This window comes from Apaloderma vittatum, unplaced genomic scaffold (assembly GCF_000703405.1).
Source record: "Apaloderma vittatum isolate BGI_N311 unplaced genomic scaffold, ASM70340v1 scaffold5576, whole genome shotgun sequence".
NCBI classification, from domain to species: domain Eukaryota; kingdom Metazoa; phylum Chordata; class Aves; order Trogoniformes; family Trogonidae; genus Apaloderma; species Apaloderma vittatum.
This window is the reverse complement of record NW_009721118.1, coordinates 1,197-21,176: the sequence shown is the minus strand read 5'-3', so window position 1 is coordinate 21,176 and position 19,980 is coordinate 1,197. Positions and strand designations below refer to the sequence as shown.

The window sequence follows — 19,980 nt, the reverse complement described above, 5'->3', positions numbered from 1 at the left end:
AGCTTGTTTGCTATTTACTGTAGCATCTTTATTTTAAGGGCTTTTACTTTGATGTGAGCTGCCTGCTGCTAGTTCGAGTCAGGCTGGGTGAGCCCTACCCTTAGTAAGTTTGTGGAGAAGACAAAACTGAGGGGGAGTGTTGATTTGCCTGAGGGTAGGAAGGCTCTGCAGAGGGATCTGGACAGGCTGGATCGATGGGCTGAGGCTAACTGCACGAGGTTCAACAAGGCCAAGTGCTGGGTCCTGCCCTTGGGTCACAACAACCCTCAGCAGCGCTACAGGCTTGGGGAGGAGTGGCTGGAGAGCTGCCCAGCAGAAAGGACCTGGGGGTGTTGGCTGACAGATGACTGAAGAAGAGCCAGCACGGTGCCCGGGTGGCCAAGAAGACCAACGGCATCCTGGCCTGCATCAGGAATGGTGTGGCCAGCAGGAGTAGGGAAGTGATTGTCCCGCTGTACTCAGCACTGGTGAGACCTCACCTTGAATCTTGTGTTCAGTTTTGGGGTCCTCTACTCCAAGAAAGTCATGGAGGTGCTGGAGTGTGTTCGGAGAAGGGCAATGAAGCTGGTGAAGGGTCTGGAGAACAAGTCTTATGAGGAGTGGCTGAGGGAGCTGGGATTATTCAGCCTGAAAAAGAGGAGGCTGAGGGGACCTCCTCACTCTCTACAACTACTGAAAGGAGGTTGTAGTGAGGTGAGGATCAGTCTCTTTTCCCATATAACAAGTGACAAGACAAAAGGAAATGCGCTTAAGTTGCATCGAGGAGGTTTAGATTGGACATTAAGAAAAATTTCTTCACCGAAAAGGGTTGTCTACCGTTGCAACAGGCTGCCCATGGCAGTGGTGGAGTCGCCATCCTTGGAAGTATTTATAAGACGTGTAGATGTGGTGCTTAGAGAGAGAGTTTATTGGTGGACCTGTCGATGCTGGGTTAATGGTTGGACTGGATGATCTTAAAAATCTTTTCCAACCTAAACAATTCTATGATTGATCTTGTTGACGTCACTAAGTGACAAAGTGCAGCGCAAAGGATCATGCTAGAAGACGAGCAGGTCACAAGAGCAGAGTTTATTAACCTGATGCTTCACCTACTTGTTCACACTGTTTTGGATTAGAGGAAACTTCTCTGTGCTGTTGTGAGGCAGTTCAGACTCATACTGATTATAGTTTAGTGGTGACCTGGAAGTGCTAGATTAGTGGTTAGATTGATGATGTTAAAAGTCTCTTCCAACCAAAGAGATTCTGTGATTCTGCTTCGCTTTTAATAAGTCCTTATAGTACTTCTGCTGGAGTTTAAGATTTTTTCAATTTTTTTCTTTTTTTTTTGATATGAGAGCAGAACACCTACTGTAATAGGGCTTGATTATGGGTTTGGAAGTCATCACAGGACAAATCAATGTCATTAATAAGGAGTGTTATTGTTTATTTTTTTCTATTGATTTATTTATTTACTCATGTATTACGGCAGACTACACTAAACTCTTGTTTCTCCTCACTGTTTTTATCCTCTTAAGAACCCGCAATACCCTTCAAGGAAAAACTGAAAGATCTTGAAGTGAGGGAGAAAGAGTCTGCCACCTTCCAATGTGAAGTGCCTGTTCCTAGCACAGAGACAGCTTGGTTCAAGGAGGAAACCAAACTCCGGCAGAGCAAGAAATACAACATTGAAGAAGAGGGCACGTATCGCCGGCTCACTGTCCAGAATGTCACCACAGATGATGATGCTGTTTATATCTGTGAGATGAAAGAAGGCAGCAGGACTATCGCGGAGCTGTCTGTCCAAGGTAGGAAAAGCTTTTGCTACTTCAGTTTGGCCAAGTCGATTAGATTAGATATAAGCAAGATCTTCTTCACTGTGAGGGTGATGAGGCACTGGCACAGGCTACCCAGAAAAGCTGTGGATGCCCCCTGCTTGGAAGTGTTCAAGACCAGGTTGAATGGAGTGTTGAGCAGCTTTGTCTAGTGGGAGATGTCTCTGCCCATGGCTGGAGGGTTGGAACTACATGATCTTTAGGGTCTTTTCCAACCCAAATAATTTTGTGATTCTATGATAAATCCCACCTATCCAGTGTGAAATTCACCCAGGAGAATCCAGTCTCGACGTTGTGAATGGAATTTACCCCATGCATGCATGCAGTGAAGAACAGGACACTCGCTTACGGTGGGGAGGAGAGCCACGTGTGGTTGGTCAGTGGGTCTCTGGGTCTTCTGCCAGGGTGTATATGGGACACAAGGTCAGGGAGGGAGGACAGATTGTGTTGCTGCACAAGATAGGTCATCTGGTGGGGAGCTATGCTTATAGGGCCTTCCTAGAAGGCAAAGTCCTTGAGCTGTAGCTTAGCATTTTAGACTTTCCTTAACATGGTCCCAAACATAGGACATGTCCCCCGGCACCGTCTCACACACATCTTGTGTGCCATCCAGTGAACACAACAGTGAATCTTGTCAGAGAGTGATGGGAAGCTGAGTTTTCAGCTGTGTTTTATGGCCCTATGTGTGGTGCAGACTGCAGCCAGCACCAATAGTTTCAGGTTGGAAACCAGATCCACGCTGCAGATCGCCGATATCTGGAGCTGTTCTCTGGAGTCTGGAAATGAGAAAGGCAAAATATAGATCCATGTCCAAGTCTTCTGAGTCCAGTGGTTTAGGACTGAACTGTAAGTAGGCATAAAGTCAGGCTTGGTGTAGGCGTCTCAGTGAGTAGACACACACATCAGAGACACAGGCATATCTGCAGAAGGGGCCATTGGTTCTGAGCTCTCTGATTTGCTGTAGGAGCAAGAACCTACTCATGCAGCTACAGGACCTACAGTGTTGATTTTAATGATGCTTATGCTGGTGACGTTGTTGCCTCCTCTTGCATGAACTGGAGACTTGTCATAGTTACAGGTTTACTCCCGACTCATTTGAAGCCTGACTTTACTCCCAGTCAAACCAGAAGTTGTTCTTTGCTGCATATATTGGTGCAAGACAGGTGGGACATACATCCTTGTGAGAATGCCTTTTTGTACCATTAGCAAAGAGTTGAGAGTGCACATGGATGGAGGCAGCAGGGAAAATTTAGTCTGGAGACACAGCAGAGTTCAGACAGACACCTTTTTGTTGCATCTTCTGTTAGTTCTAGACTAGCCAAGCACTGTAAGTGTGTTTGGTCCCAGTAGGGGAGCTGTTTTATTGATTTGTGCTATGGTGCTGTGGCATATTCCACTGGTTTAGTGCTACAATAATGGCTGGACTCAGTGATCTTAAAGGTCTAAACAATTCAATAATTCTATGACTGAACCAGGTATAGCTCTCAGGAGGGAAAGGAGGCAGAACTTTGCCAGCAGAACCCTGTGCCTGCTCTGGGGGCAGAAGTTCTTGGAAAGGACACAAATAAGTGAAAATCATTCCGTGTGAATTTCTGGGTTGACTCTAAGAAGAAATCTGAGTTTTTCAGTGTATTTGCTATTAATCTACGTGACTGGTGTGTTTGTCAGTAGTGATTATGTAACTTGCTGGGTACTTTGATGGAAGAAAAATCCCAAAGACAGACAGAAGACCTGTCTGGTTTAAGACTGACCTACTTTAGCAAAGATTTAATTTGAATTCCTAGCATATATGGGCACGGAAAGCTGTATCCCTGTCAAATTGGTTCTTGGCGAGGCCGCGTACCTTGCATTTACCCAACAGCAGATTACGTGTGGAAGGCTAGAAACATGAGCGACTGTAGTCATACAAGATTACTTCTCTCTTTCTGAAGGCCAAACCAAGTCCTTGGGATTATCTGTTCTGTACAACTCAGAGCCTAGGAATTAATTTGGGAATGTCTGCATAGTGTCTACAATGTTTTGATTAGGTGAGAGCTGTTGGCTAGCCCTGCTGTAGTCTGGATGATCCAGTGTTGCCAGAGACTTTAATATCTGCTATGTGCTGATCGTAATTATTTTCTTAATTAAAGGGAACATCATCAAGAAACTTCCACGAAAGACTGCGGTCTCCGTAAATGACACAGCCATCTTCTGTGTGGAGCTGGACAATGAATGCCAGAACATCCGATGGCTGAAAAATAAAGAAGAAGTGAAACCCAGTGATCGAATCTCCATCACAGGCTCCGGCAAGAAACATACCATGATCATCCGAGAGTGTAAGATGGAAGATGCTGGTGAAATTGCCTTCCTGGCTGATGAAAGCAGGACTTCTACCCAGTTCACTGTGACCAGTAAGCTTCACTTTTATTTGGCCTTGGTGTTGTGTCTTCCCCCACACCAAGTACACCCATGGTAGAGCTGTTGGTTCAGGTACCGCTATGGTAACTCTGTTGTCCTAAGACAGCAGAAGGTTCGATGTCTGCCACAAAAAGCCAACAGCCTGAATGTGGGTGTTGCGAGATGTTATGGAGAGATCTAAACAGAGAGAGGAGTCCTGGGGAAAGAGCACAGCACAGACATGTCTTCTCTGTACCATTGTCATTTTATGCTGAAATGAGCACAAAATAATAACTGAGTAAAAAAGGGGGAAAGGGACATGTGTCTTCTCTCCCTCGGGAGGTGCTTAAAAAATAGTGTATGACTTGTGTACAAAACAGCCGCCTTGCTCTGTTGCACACAGAGCGCTCCATCGACACACTGACCAGCATTTTCCAAATTCTTTGGTGTCTTTGAGGGGCATTTATCAATTTTTGCTATGGAGCTAACACCTCTTGTAGCAAACGGGGACCGCTTACATCTGCCTCTCTCTTTGCTGAGGATTTGGAGGGGACGGTCAGCCAGCAGTCAATTCCTTCCCTGGAGTTTTGAGCCCACAGAGACATAAGGGTAGCTTCTGGGTATGCTGGCTCTTACAGGGAAGTAGATGAGTGCCCTGAACATCTTTGGCAGAGTATAGAGTTTATTTCCGTTCTAGCAAGCAAAAACATCTGTGAAGGAACATCTACATGCACACACATGAAGCATTAAAGAGGCAGCCAAGGGTTCATCGCATCCGACTTTGATTTTAGTTTCTTAAGCTGTTTGCATTAAAGTAATATATGTATATGTTTGTATAGATATAAACCTGCAAGAGAAAGGGGAAATGCTTCCTCTTCAAAGTATTTTTCCTTTCTTTTGAGGAAATCAGCAAAGCCATGTGCTCTTTCTTCCTCTCTTTGACATGACAAAGCTGGCAGGACCCTCTGAATTGATGGTGGCTATGCTGAAAGAAGGGATCTTTATTCTGCTCAGCTTGGCTTGGGGAGACTGATATAATATGGGGGCTGAAGAATTCCTTCAGCTGGCACATCTGATCTGAGCAAGGGCTGATAGAGAAGGAGCAGCAGGTGCCATGTAGTTGAGATTGGACCCAAAATGAAATTTTGATGAAGTTGCTTAATTTTATTTAGCTTTAATTTTGATGACACTGCATTTCCCAGGCAAGAGCTACTTCGTTTAAGATGGAGAACTGCATGTGGCTTCTGGTTCTGCTGCAGTTTTGGTTTTCATGTGAACAAACCATTCATCCTAATCACTCTTTGGGAAGAGTAAGGTTTCTTTTCTCCCACCACTACTTCAAATTGCAATTAGCCAGTGGTAAAAAGAAATCTTTAAATAAAGATTTATAGCTGCTGTGTTATCTAAACTTGGTTGGGGCATTCTGATGCTCTTGGACTGAAATGAAAAAAAGATAAATACTGAGGCAACTGTCACGTTTAGCATGGAGACAGTTTCTAAGATATTTGGAAAACCGTTAACACCCGCCCAAGCTCTTCTTCAATGGGAATGACAAAGTTCAGTTTGGTTTCAGACTCTGCTGTTTATCAGTTACAAAGCAAGTGTTGATTCATGGGATAGAGAAAGGTAAGAGGCTGCCTTCCCCCAGGCAGGTATTTCTGAAGAAAATATCACATTACCATTTCTGACGGTAAGGTCAAGAGATCCGATTCCAGGGTCTAGTATTCAGCTTAATGCTACACGAATGGCCCCTTTGGCATCCAGCTCTGACCAGCAGTAACTGACAGGCTGGCAACTGGGCATCCCAAAACACTTACGTGCCTCTTTATGTAATGAAGGAAAAGTGTTTTGCATTGAGATTTCCCATTTTTAACCTTCGTGCATATCTGATGAGCTGCTTGAACTATCCTGTGTGCTACGTCCATGTCTTTTTCAATCAGCTGGAGGGGATTGGTGGCGGCTGTTCTAATAACATTTATCAGGCAAGCAATGCTGATTCCTATGAAGAGCGGCTGAGGGAACTGGGTTTGTTTAGTCTGGAGAAGAGGGGGCTGAGAGGAGACCTTATTGCCCTCTACAACTACCTAAAAGGAGGCTGTAGTGAGGCTGGTGCTGGTCTCTTCTCTCTAATTCCTAATGACAGGACAAGGGGAAATGGCCTCAAGTTGCGTCAGGGGAAGTTTAGATTGGATATTCGGGGGAAGTTCTTTACTGAACGAGTGGTGAGGCACTGGAACAGGCTGCCCAGGGAGGTGGTGGAGTCACCAACCCTGGAGGTGTTTAAAAAAAAAGTAGATCCAGCACTTGAGGCTGTGGTGTAGTGGTTGGGTGTGCTGGGATGAAGGCTGGACTAGATGATCTTCAGAGGTCCCTTCCAACCCCTAACGTTCTGTGATTCTGTGATTCTGTGATTCTGTTATTCGCTCGGTATCCTGCGTTGGTACTATGCCTGTTTTAAAGATGGGTAAACCGAGGCAGAGAGATTAGTTGTTGCAGAGTTTGTTTTTTAGGCCAGGCTTATTGTACGGGCTCCCTCTATAGTCATGAGTTCTTGAGTATCTGTAATGTGTGATTTGTTTTGCCCATCTCACACACCTTCTGTAAGATGGGGTGAATGGCTCCCAAGTGTGCTCTTCTCCGTGGGATTACAGTTGGAGTCTGTTTAGACCAGACACCTTTCAAATAGCCAAAACTAAATGAAATGAATCCTTTACTGTGTCAGTAGATGTGTAACTAGAGCGTATCAGGTAATTCCTATCTTCTTGACCTTATCAGCTGCAGCACATAGCGAATAACACTGTGGGGACTTAAGTCCTCTCTAAAGGGTTCAAGAGGAGTGAGAGGGTGAACGTAAATCTTCGTTATGCAAATACATGCAGGGATGTATTTGTGACCACAGCTACTGTAAAACAGCCACACATCCTCAGTTGTAGGGTCTCATGGTAGGGACATGTCTTTGTTTGCTTTTGAAGTTAATTCCCTGACCCCAAAAGCTGGCTCTGTATAAATTACTAAACCAGAGATGCTCAGGGATAGCTCTCGCTCTTGGGAGATGGAGGCACAACACGGCTTCTGAATGGGAATAGCCTAGAATTCAGAAGCAGGACAGTGGGCAGATACCCGCATAAAAGCATCTACAGAGAACAACCAAGCCTGTGTAACAAGAAACTGAGATCTCCATAACTCTGAAAAACTCACGGTGGATTTATTCATGTCTATTTTTACTCAGATCATGTAGGCAGCAATGGGTGGAGGGAGCTGTTTCTTTTCATCACTGAGCTAGATTGAGGCGGGAGCGGGCTGGCCTTCGCAGAGGGCGATGTGATCTGAGATAGTGAGAGAGAGGGGAAGGGGAGGACCAGCATCGTACAGGGGCACCAGGGAAGTAGCAAATAGCAGTTGTTTCCATTCTGGCTAGAGAAATGAGCATGAACTCAGACTGAGCTTGCATGCAAACACGGGGCCGTACAGGTCTCCGGCTGCAGCGAACGCCTGAGCCTGGCACTTGGACTGGAGGGAGCCAGGGACACAGCGCGTGTGTGGCGTGATCAAATAAATGACCTGCTTGGGCAGGTGGTTGAGCTGAGGGAGGAGGGAGAGAGGCTGAGAAGCATCAGGGAGTGCGAAAGTGAAATCGATTGGTTGAGCAACACTCTGAGGCAAAGACAGCAGGAAGAGGCTCCACAAGTGGAGGATCCCCTCCCTTCCTGTCACCAGGCCAAAGGATGGGACCTAAGGGACAGAAGGGAATGGAGAGAGGTCAAAGAGTCAAGCAAAAACCCTCTCGCCCCACCCTCTTACCTTTCCAGTCATCCATAGGTATGGGGGCTTTGGGAATTGAGGGCCAGGTGAGTGGAGATGGAGACAAAGATCCACCCAGTGAGTTGCCCAGGGCTTCTCTCTCCCCACCACGTCTTAGGACTTCTTCAGTTAAGAATAAAAGTAGAGTAATTGTAGTAGGCGACTCTCTTCTGAGAGGAACAGAGGGCCCTATCTGTCGACAAGATCCAACCCACAGGGAAGTCTCCTGCCACCCTGAGGCTCGCTTTGGGGATGTAAAATGAAGCTCCCTGGTCTGGTGCATCCCTCTGATTATTGCTCTTTGTTAGTTAACCAGTTTGGTAGTGATGAGGTTGTAGAGAGAAATCCACCTGCAGGGCTATAATATCGTTGCTGTGACAGAGACATGGTGGGATGACACCTGTGACTGGAGTGTGGGAATGGAAGGATGTCGTCTGTTTAGGAGGGACAGGCAGGGAAGAAAGGAAGGAGGCGTTGCCCTTTATGTCAGTGATGGGTTGGAGTCCACAGAGCTCTGTTTGGGCATGGATGGGGAAATGACTGAGACTTTATGGGTCAGTGTGGAGAAGCACGCACGAACTCCAAGATGGTGGAAAATGGAATTCGCTTTATTGCAGGCAGACACACTTAGCTTCTTAGCAAGAAGCACTATTTGTGGATTACAAACAAGAGATCAGACTATGCAGCCAGGGTTGTTATTAGCTTATGTACTCCTCCAATCATACTCTTATCACACAGGGAGAACAGACTTTCCCAGGTCTGTGTTGATCATACTCTCCATTCACTCCAACGCACATCTTGTGTACGAGAAGCCTCTTATCTGTCCATTCTCATGAGCAAACTCTCAACATGAGCTGTACTTGGCTGGTCAGGGTCTCTTTTCATAATTAGCAAGCAAGAGTTATGTACTTGTTTAGAAAAGAGCTCAAGGACAAGAGTCTTAATTCTGCAGCTCAGTGCTGCCGGCACAGCTAACTGTAAAGTGTAGCCACAGGTCAGGATTAAACAGATGGCACCAGCAGGTGACATTGTAATGGGCATCTGCTACAGGCTACCTAGCCAGCGTGACCAATGGGATGAGGCTCTCTATAAACGGATAGAAGTGGCCTCACGTTCGTAAGCCCTGGTCCTAATGGGGTACTTCAACCACCCTGGTATCTGTTGGAGCGACAGCACAGCAAGACATAAGAAATCCAGCAGGTTCCTGGACTGCATGGATGACAGCCTCCTTCTTTAGGTGGTAGAGGAGCCTATGAGAAGAAGCGCTTTTCTCGACCTTGTTCTTATCAACAAGGAGGGGCTCAGGAACATGCAGCTCAAGGGCAGCCTTGGCTGCAACAACCACGAAATGATGGAGTTCAGGATCTTTAGGGCAATGAGAAAGGAGAGCAGTAAGCTCATGACCCTGAATTTCAGGAGAGCTAACTTTGACGGCCTCAGGGATCAGCTTGGTGGAATTCAGTGGGAGGAAGTTCTAGAGGGAAGAGGAGAGCTAACTTTGACGGCCTCAGGGATCAGCTCGGTGGAATTCAGTGGGAGGAAGTTCTAGAGAGAAGAGAGGCCCAGGAAAACTGGTTAACATCCAGAGATCACCTCCTTCAAGCCCAAAAGCTATGCATTCCAACAATGAGAAAGGCTGGTAAAAACACTAAGTGGCCTGCATGGATACCCACGTTGCTCCTGGACACTCTCAAATACAAAAAAGTAGCCTACAGGGGCATGGAAGAAAGGACAGACAACCTGGGAGGATTACAGTGAAGCTGACAGAATAGCCAGGGTTCAGGTTAGGAAAGCTAAAGCCCTGTTGGAATTAAATCTGGCTGGGGATGTCAAGGACAGTAAGAAAGGCTTCTATAGATATGTGAGTGACAAAAGGAAGACTAGGGAAAGCGTAGGACCACTCCAGAAGGAAACAGAGGAGCTGATCATGCAGGATATTGAAAAAGGCTGAGGTGCTCAATGACTTTTTTGCTTCAGTCTTCACTGGTAAGGGCTGAAAAGTTATGCCTATGAATTGTTCATTGTAGACTTCTTGTCTGTGCAGAGAATTGTAGTATTGCATATAAATCTCGTGTGCTCAGCTGTGGAGGTAGGAGTGTTGTGCAACTTTGTGCAACGTAGCCCCAAAGCACCTTCTGTCCCTTCTCTTGCTTTCTGTCTCACACTGATGTTTCATGGAGAGCAAGACTAGCTTTTAGTCCAGTGTAAGCTTTTCTGTAAGGCACAATGGCTTTCCTGCTCTGACATAAACTTCTTGCTCTGTTTTTGTTTGTTTGTTCGTTTTCCCATGTTCAGCTCCCAAAAAACCTCCCACCCAACCCCCAGCTGACCCTGTGGTGAAAAATAAAACAGAAACCTCAGTGACGCTCGCATGGTCCCCTCCCAAGATGGACCGCCCCATTCCCATCGATGGCTACATCGTGGAACGCAAGAAACTAACCGGCTTTACCTGGGTGAGGTGCCATGAGTCCCATGTCCCTGTCCCCGAATTCACAGTAAGCAACCTATCAGAAGAGGCTGATTATCAGTTCAGAGTGTCTGCAGTCAACGCCTACGGACAGAGCCCCTACCTGGAGTTCCCAGGGAGCATGCACCTTGGTGAGCACAAAACCATCATGAAATGGGGCCGATCTGTGTTGTTTTGCCTAGTGGGTGCTCTAAAGACATTTGTCCTGGGTTTGAGGAGGATAGAGGATTTGCACAGAACTTTTTTCCCATCGCTGCTAGTTCTCCTGTCTCATTTCAACCACTGTCCGTCACCAAGGTGATGGTGGTTGAGTTTCTGTGATAGAGCTGCCAACATGCTTATGTTCCAATACCTCACAACAGGCTGTGTGAGAGGCAGAGCTCTCTGCAACGGACCTTAATCCTGTAAGTGCTTCTTCTAGCTCTGGTATGGAAGGGAAAATTGACATGGGGATTACAATATAATTGTCAATATATAAATATTGACAATATTGCACCTAAAGAACAATTATGGATGATCATGCTGTCATGAAAACCAGGTTCCAGTCAGTCTCTCTTCAATCTCAGAGTTACTAGGAGAAAAATGGGCATTTCACTTTATTCCTAGAGTGTCAATATATCAATAGAATAATTGTGAGCAATGAGACTTTGTCTTTCTTTGTTTCGTTGCACCGGACAATATCTGGACAGACTTCGGTTGTGTCTTGTTATAGAGTCATCCTTTTCCCTAGCTATCTCAACAGGTCTGGGTGTTCCTAGAGTATCTTGAAGTGACTAGCAGGCTGGGAGGCCACCTTCAGATCATTCTGAAATCTAAGAATAATACTGATTATTAAATAAATAGCACACTTGCTAGGGAACCTAGATGTTTTACGCTTGTTGACCAGGCGTGCCTTGCCTTCAGTGCAAACTGTAGAAAGCTGCAGGATCTTATTCTCAAGCCTTGTTTACCCCCAAAACTTTGTTCTTAGGAAGAACCATTTTCTGGAGTAGCAGTCTTGTGTCCTTTGATCTCAGAGATATGTTATTTTTCTCCCCCAGAACCTGTCCTGGCTGTGAAAACCCCCCTGACAACCGTTGAGGCTGTACCTGGAGGGGATGCCCTCTTCACTGTTGACCTTACAAAAACATGTTCCGGCGCTTGGTACCTTAATGGTAAAGTCTTACAGGAAAGCGAGACCTGTATCATTAAGAGAACTCAAACTACTCACACCCTAATCATAAAGAATGTCACCAAGAACGATGATGGAGCAGAAGTGAAATTTGTTGCCAATAATGTGGACACCAGCACCAAGATGAGAGTGAAAGGTATTTACTTTGGTCATTGCGCTTTCTTCCTCCAGTCAAGGGTCAGTTTTCTCTGTGACTTGATGGTTAGAACTGGGGTCAGAGGCTTTTACTAATTCCTGGTGCGTAGGAAGTACCTGAAATCACATCACGTGAACTAACGTGGTCCCTGGTATTGACCTCACCACGATAGCACGCAGTTCAGAGTAAGTTGGTACCTAACTAGACGGTTTAACATCAGCTCATGAATTTCTCTAGTTCACAACCATTGTTCACTGGATTCTGTCACCAGACCTACCACTGATCTACCACTCATCTACCTTAGATGAGTGATTTCAGCTCCGTATTCAACTAGTCTTTCTGACTGTCGTAGTCCTTCAAAAGTAAAGGAGAGTTAGTCACTAACAAAGGTTTCTTAGTTTACCACAGATGTGTGTGATGCACAAGTTGGTATTATGTAATCCAATTTAATATTGAGAGCTGGGTGCTCCAGTTGTCCTCTACGAAATGATGCTGACATCTGTAGCTACACACATTGCATGGCAAAAGGTGATGAATAGGCATTCGTTATGGAAGAATGGGGTTGACTGTGGGTGAAAATCTCTGCAGAAACATGTTTAGAGTGTTATTAATCAGTACAAAAGTGTGCACTTTCTTTTTGCGTTTTTTTTTTTTTTAAGTGATTCTGGCAATACAGATAAATTCTCTGAATAGGAAAAAAAAAAAGCTCAGTATTGACCTGAGTATGAGGGCAGGAGCAAGATCTAACACTTTTTCCAAGATCTTGCACTCTATAGGAGAGTCGTATAAGGGATGTGTTATTGTGATATAACTTGAACTAACAAAAGTTCTGTGTTGTTTTTTTCTTGACAGGTGTTGCAGTGAGATTTACCAACAAGAGCAGAGATATAGAAAAGGTCTCTGCTCGATTGCGAGAGGAAGCCAAACTTCAGGCCGAGCTTTCGGACTCTGAAGTTACCGTGAAGTGGATGAAGGATGGGAAAGAGCTCAAGGCCAGTGAAAAACATGAAATTCAAACTGTGGGGAAGAGGCACATCCTGAAAATTCGCAACACTGCAGCAGAGGATGCTGGAGTTTATGAATGCGTCTGTGAAGGGGATAAAATGCTCTATCAGCTCTCAGTGAAAGGTAGGGGTGTGCTTGGGTTGCTTTGTATTAATGGCTTGTTCCTGACTTAAGCCAAAAAAGTCATCAAGGGACAGAGAGGGAGTGCTCAGGAGGCACTGCAGGGAGCTGTGTTATCTCCCCACCAACATCTAGTTTTGCCAGTGTCTGTAATCCCAAAGTAGGATATTTTGGGAGTAAACTTGGCCTCTAACACCATCTTAGTGGTAAGTGCAGTGCTTTCACTCTAGTTATGTCTTGTTATTTCATGAAGTTGTGTTGTGGGTGCTAAGAAGGTGCTGTTACAATGAAGAAATTCAGCCTCAGGGCCAGGATGTGATGCACGAGAAGATCCCATGTCTGCCCCGTACTTGCTATGTGATATCAGACAAATCATTGAGGAATCAACTCAGTTCTGATTAAAGTTTTCACAAACCAAGATCATCTTGGCATTGTGGGATATTTTTTTTATTATTTGCGTGGAGGTTTTTGGGGAATCTCTCAGTACCCTGGTGATTAAGAAGAGACTTTTCCAGGGCACACTGAGGAGCTTGACTCACTGCTATTTGTGAGGTATTCAGATGGAGGGTTGCACAGAACAAATGGCAAAATATCACTTTTTTTTTTTTTAATATTTCCCATTTGTTACATTTGAACAAGAACTGTTTTATAGCTACTCTGTTTCTCAACTATTCTCGCTTTCATGGCAGTCCCTTCCCTTCTGACTACCTGCTACCTTGCTGGTGGGCACATCCTCTCCCAGAGCAAGATATGAACCTTTATCCTAAAACGAAGAGCATTAACCCACCCTCTCATAAGCTTTCCCATCGATGCAATGGTGAACTAGTTCATACTTTCTCTACCTTGAATGGGACCAGGTTTTGCCTGAAAAGCCTCAGCGTATCCCCAGATCATTCCCAATGGGTATCATCTAGATGTCTACTGAGATTCAGAGCGTAAAACCTAACTCTAAGGTTGTCTAACCTCTGTGTGGTGTGAGTTCTGTAGCTCTTTTGCTTTGAACTGGCAAGTTTAAAGGCATTTGATTTCTGTGTTCTGTCTTTTATCTGAGCGCTCGCATTCTTCCCAGCAATGATCATGCTCTTTCTACACAGAGTAAGTATGAGGTGCTTAATCATAGTGTTCTGCTGGCTTCTTGCCCTCCTTGGTCTCTGTAGAGACAACAAAGCCTCACAGCAATATGTGTTTTTTGCATTTGACAACTTCCTTGCTTGATTACTCTTAAAGAGCAAACTCAAAAGAGAGAGCTGAAATATAATTCAAAAACATCACTAAATCTATGGAGGGAGGAATTGCTCTCTACACATGGCAGCTGTCCTTAATTTTGGTTTTCTTCTCTCGTTCTCTGCCTCTTTACCATCATTTTTCATACTGGAATCTCCACCCACAGATTTAATTGAATTAGCTGATGGATATTTCCATGTGCATTTCACTGTAATGTGACTGTCAAATGAGTAATCAATGCTATTTTTTTAAAATCTGTGTTGACAAGCTGTAACTTAAAATATCTGCTGCTTGTAGCTTGATTCCTAGAGAACTGACCTTGATACATCTCATCCTCGTAGGATGAGGCTCTCCTAGTATTTTGCCATTCAAGATTGCCACCTTTTCTCTGTTCCTCCTGTAAATCAGCCACAGCCAGCGTCATTTGATGAGCAGGTCAGCTGTGTCTGGCACGTGGGCATCACGTGGCTGCCGAGAGGCCACCGTGCTGAGCCATGGCCAGAGGTGTGTCACCAGCTGGGCCTCCTGCCCAAAAAAGCCCTGCTAGAAAATGCACTTGTCATTTTGTCACTGCTGTTCCTCTGGTGCCATGAGACGTCATGTGCCAGCCATCCTCCGACACATGTCCTCTTGCATCGAAATAGGACATCGGAGATGTCTCCTTCAGGCAGCCATGGTTCACTCTAGTGAAAGGTGCATGAGTCCTATTGTGAGTGAGACGTCACGCTGAAGGTCCTGCCAACCGAGGAGATCGATGATGGTGAAACATCTAAGATGCAACAGAACATGGAAGACCCTATGCCAAGGGAGAGAGAGAGACCACGCAAGAGCAGAGGATGTGCTCTTGTGACCTGCAGCCCCAAGGAGGGCCTGTGCTGGAGCTAAGAACACTGCAGCTGGCGAGCGGGTCCTACACTGCTGAGAAGGACTGATGTGGAGGAGGAGGACTGTCTCCCATGAGATGGACGCTTCTTGGCATCGGGGGAAGGCTGCAAGGTGTCCCTCCTTGAGGAGGAAGTGTTGAGTAATGGCCAAACTGCGGCCTCCATCCCCTTCCCTGCTGCTCCACAGGGAGGGAGGAGGTAGCTGGGGAGAAGGAGGAGTGAGAAGTGCGTTTAGGCTCTGGTTGAATTTATTTATTTGTCTATCTCACTATCCTACTCTGATCTAGTTGATTTGGATAAACTGGTGGTGAATTAATGTTTTCTCATCAAGTTTACTCTGTTTTTTGCTCGTGACAATAAGTGGTGAGCGAAACCTCCCTGTCCTAATCTCAGTCCCGGAGAATTTGTCATTGAATTTGTTCCCTTCACATCCCTAAAGGAATGGGGCTGGGAGATGAGTGAGTGTCCGTGTAGCTCTCATTCCTGGTTGGGCAGGCTCAAACCACAATACAGTATCGAGAGTGAAAGCTAATAACTGATGTGCTAGCCATTATGCAGAGAGTTGTTATTTTGCATGGTGTGAGCATTTTCTTGTAATTTATGAAAAAGCACATACATCCTCAGGGCCTTGGGTTTAGTTATGTTGACTGCACAGTCCCAACGAACTGATTTGATTGTGTGGATTGTTTTAAAATATCACCAAGAAAATTATTTTCATTATCTGAAGGTAGATGGGGGCTGTGGGCTTAGACTCACAGTTTTAGCTAGGCTATTGGTGGATTTTTGAATCTTTACTTTGAGGTGATTAGTGACTCAGTTCTTCCACTACATGTTGATATGGAGCAAAATTTATTGTTTATCTTCTACGCTCCAGTTAATTTCCAGGAAGAAATTTCTTTTTGTTTTGATTCTGTGTGATATCTGTAAAGATTTTTAATGTAATATAATTTATCTTGATTACATTTTAGAGTCAATTTATTTGCCAGGTGGTTAAAATACAATGAGGAACAACCTTTGTTATTTTTCCTCTAGTTTACTTGTTTTATTTCTTTCCTCACCTCTCTCAGACTTTCTTAAAGCCTTTTTTCTAGGGCTTCCTCTCCTTTTGACTCAGCCTCCTGTGTTGTATATGTGCTCTGGCTTTTGGGCATGTGTTAATCAGATATTTGGTTTATAAAGGCTGGAAATTAGGCTGCTTCTCCATTAGATTCTAGTAATTGGATCCGTAGTTAAATATGTGTAATTAGTCTTCTGATAAATGAATAACTAACATAGATGCAAGTGTACATATTTACTGATGTCCACACAATTTTTTACCAGGGTTAGGTGTCCATGATCTTAGAAGTCTTTTCCAACCTTAATGATTCTATGATTCTGGATTTTGTTTCAGCACTTGCAAACTTTATAAACAAAGAGAAAAGTGGAGGAGTTGTCAAGGCCATTGCTGGAAAACAGGCTGAATTTGTTTCCGAGACCTCCGAGGCCAACATCATGGTTAAGTGGTACAAAGATGGCAAAGAAATCACAGCCAGCAAGAAATTCGCCATGGAAGATAAAGGAAAACTGCATAAGCTTGTGGCTTCAGCTGTGACAAAAGAAGATGAAGGAACATACACATGCAGAATTGGAGATGACACTCTTATTTTTGATTTAAAAGTCTCAGGTAAGCTTGTGATGAGAGTCAGGGAGCAGAGTCTGTGTTAGAATCTCAGGACTTCACTCGTTACGCTCGTCTTACAGTGCAAGTTGCCAGATTTTGGCCCACGATTGCACAGCCCTATTTCAGAGAGTCTGACCCTTCCTGTGATCCTTATGAAATCCACTAGAAGGGTGAATAATGATGCTGTTTTCTACGCAAAGCAGCGCGAGCTTTCGCTAGGGTTGGAGTAATGACACGAACACCACGTGGCAGAACAGGCTGATGCCACATCTGGCCTTTCTTCCTTTAGCTCAGAATGGTCTTTAAACCTCCTGACTAAGGCGGTCCTTACAGTGAAAGCTCTGTGAAAAAGCTCTCTGACAAGTTTAACTCCTGGTTTTGAGGGTTAAGCATCTCCCACTATTCCCCAAGGACACCGTGATCTCTGAGACGTCTCCCTGCAGTTCTGTGAGTGAAGATATTAGTTCGTGGCACCATTCTATGATTCTGTGCTGTGTCTCAGGAGGCATTCTTCTGACACCCAATCATAGTTTATTGCCACAACTATTAATACTATGTCATAGCTACATTGTCATAGAACCACGCACACATACGTACATTTACAGAGGTGAAATTATCAGCCAAGTGTGACTAGCAATGAAATAATGATCAGTAATTACTGTACTTTAACTTTGTGATGATAAGCCTAAATAAAGGCATAAGATGCTTTCTCTTTTTCTTTCCAGATGAAGCGGTTAATTTTGTCAACAAGCCCAAAACAACTCCAGAAATATCAGTCAGACCTTCTGAAAACCTGGAGCTAGTGTGTGAGGTGTCGGCTGCGAGCGGAGCCGTGGTATGGAAGAAGGATCAAACCGAGGTGAGGCAGGACCAGAGGACAACAGTCGTCTCCCAGGGGACACACCGCAAGCTCATCATCAAGAAAGTGACGCAGCAAGACCAAGGGAGCTATACCTGTGAAACAAAGGATGACAGAACAACATTCCAAGTCAAAGTCAGAGGTGAGAAAATGCTAGAAATGCCAAAGATAAAGGAGTATTCCAGTTTGGGTAGTATCTTATGTTCGGAGGATCACCTCACAAATTCTCTGAGGTGAAATATTTCAACTGTAGGATGTGATTTTTGGCCAACTCTCGTATAAATATTTTCTACACACTTTTCCTCCGCCATTAGTTGTCACCACAAAAAAGGAGGGGCAAGGATGGTAATTTCTGCACCTCTCACAATTAGCTGGCGTCTCTACAGAAAAACTCCTGCAGAATCAGTGTGAGAGGCCAGAACAGAGGTGTAGGGATAGATAAAAGGGAAGAGGGAGGTGTTTGAAATCCTCTGATTAGATGGAGAATGACTGAACTTGAGTGATTCAAATAGGCAGAAAAAGAGCAATGGATCCTGGATATGAGGATGTGAGTGCTGTTCCCTTCTGATTCAGTGCAAGCTTGAAGAGATGTAGGAAGAGAAAAAGAGAGAAGAGGGAGAAGGGTTCAGGCAGTGCCTGTTGGTGCCCTAAGTCAAGTATGTGCTCAAACTGTGAGGTTTTTAATCATTATCCCAGAATTCCCATACACCTATTTACCTTCTGTCAGCAAAATAGAGATTAAGGTGCTTTCTTTTCTTAATGGACCATCATGATACTGCCTGTCAAGGGCAAGTATGGTGAAACAGGGGGAACTTGACTGAGCTCTGGAGAAGACAACTGCAAAAAGCTCAGTGGGACTGTTGTGGCTTTCTTACAGAGACAGAAGACATGTTTACAAACAAGGAGAAGGTGCAGAAGGAGGTAAAAGCTGCACTATCAGAAAACGCCACGCTGAGCTGCGAGGTGGCCCAGGAGAAGACCGATGTGAAATGGTACAAGGAGGGCAAACTGATCACCTCGAGCAAGAAGTTCCAGGTGGAGTCGGAGGGCAAATCGCGTCGCCTGGTGGTGGGTCAGGTGGAGAAGAAAGATGCTGGGGAGTACACCTGCGAGGCTGCTGGCCAGAAACTGACCTTCAAGATTGTTGTCACAGGTGGGAGAAATGTTGGTTCTCATCATGAAAGGTCCATGAGTTCCACTTACTAGAATGCAAAATGATTCATTCTCTAGACTCCAGGGTCTATATGGAGAGAGGCTGATCAGACAACCAGCTTGTGTGCAACCACAGCGACACAGATGCCCACAGCTGGGTATCGTCATCAAAATGATTCATTCTCTAGACTCCAGGGTCTGTATGGAGAGAGGCTGATCAGACAGCCAGCTTGTGTGTATCCATAGTGCTACAGACGCCCACAGCTGGGTATCGTCACCTGTGAGATGTATCCCACTCAGTGTTCCTTGTTTTCTGATTTTAGAGTAAAGAAATAATAGGCACATTTATATATGCTGTTGTGATTTATGTGGAACAAGGTAGGGTCATCTCCCAGATGTGTAGGAAGATAGGTCTGGAACAAGTAGGAAAACAGACCTTCTCAAGAAGTACCTAGGGTGGGCAAGGCTTATGCTAAAGTTCCAGTGGTGGATGAGACTGGGAGATTATTTGTGCAGTACCTAAAGGAACAAAAAGTTGGATTTCTTGTAGAGATGGGAAGATCCTTGACTCCTGAGGCACCAAATCATTTTGCTTGAAAACAGCTGGTGTGTTGTCCACTGGCTGCACTGAGGGCCATGTTCCCTCTAAGTGTGTCTTAACTTTTGGAATGACACCATTCTGGAGCTGTAGAAGCTGTCATCTTTTTCATTTGGTTGTGAACATTTTGGACATACGTGTGACCTTTAAATTTCTTTTCTCATCCTGCAGAAGCAGAAGCAGCATTTGTCAATAAAGATAAAGTGAAGAAAGAGGTAAAAGCTGCACTATCAGAAAATGCCACCCTGAGCTGCGAGGTGGCCCAGGAGAAGACCGATGTGAAATGGTACAAGGAGGGCAAACTGATCACCTCGAGCAAGAAGTTCCAGGTGGAGTCGGAGGGCAAATCGCGTCGCCTGGTGGTGGGTCAGGTGGAGAAGAAAGATGCTGGGGAGTACACCTGCGAGGCTGCTGGCCAGAAACTGACCTTCAAGATTGTTGTCACAGGTGGGAAATATTTGGGTTGATATTTCATTCCTGTTTTCTCTGTCAAAATATCGGAAATGCTGTTAAAATGCTTTCTGATAGTGGTCTAAGCTAGCATTTCAGGGAGGTTATGTGTGACCTAGCAGATATAGAGATTTTGTGTAGGTGTCCTGATATCGTCTCCTCACCCTATACATGTCCTTAGGCTCAGATAGGGAATCAAGAGATAGGGAATCACTAGCTGGCACTGTGTCAATAGACCTCTTTAGTCTGATCATCAGTGCTGGTAT

The 19,980-nt window shown here is 44.9% G+C and overlaps 1 protein-coding gene across 1 annotated transcript; it reads left to right on the top strand.

The window, feature by feature from the left end:
- Positions 1-1,514: 1,514 nt before the first annotated feature.
- On the top strand, positions 1,515-19,711 carry LOC104275315 (obscurin-like; the record flags this gene model as incomplete). Its single annotated transcript, XM_009871238.1, has 9 exons — positions 1,515-1,784; positions 3,941-4,201; positions 10,284-10,586; positions 11,496-11,762; positions 12,615-12,890; positions 16,386-16,658; positions 17,381-17,656; positions 18,392-18,667; positions 19,436-19,711. Coding segments are annotated over 9 exons (2,478 nt in total), but the record flags the coding sequence as incomplete, so codon positions are not given.
- Positions 19,712-19,980: the final 269 nt, after the last annotated feature.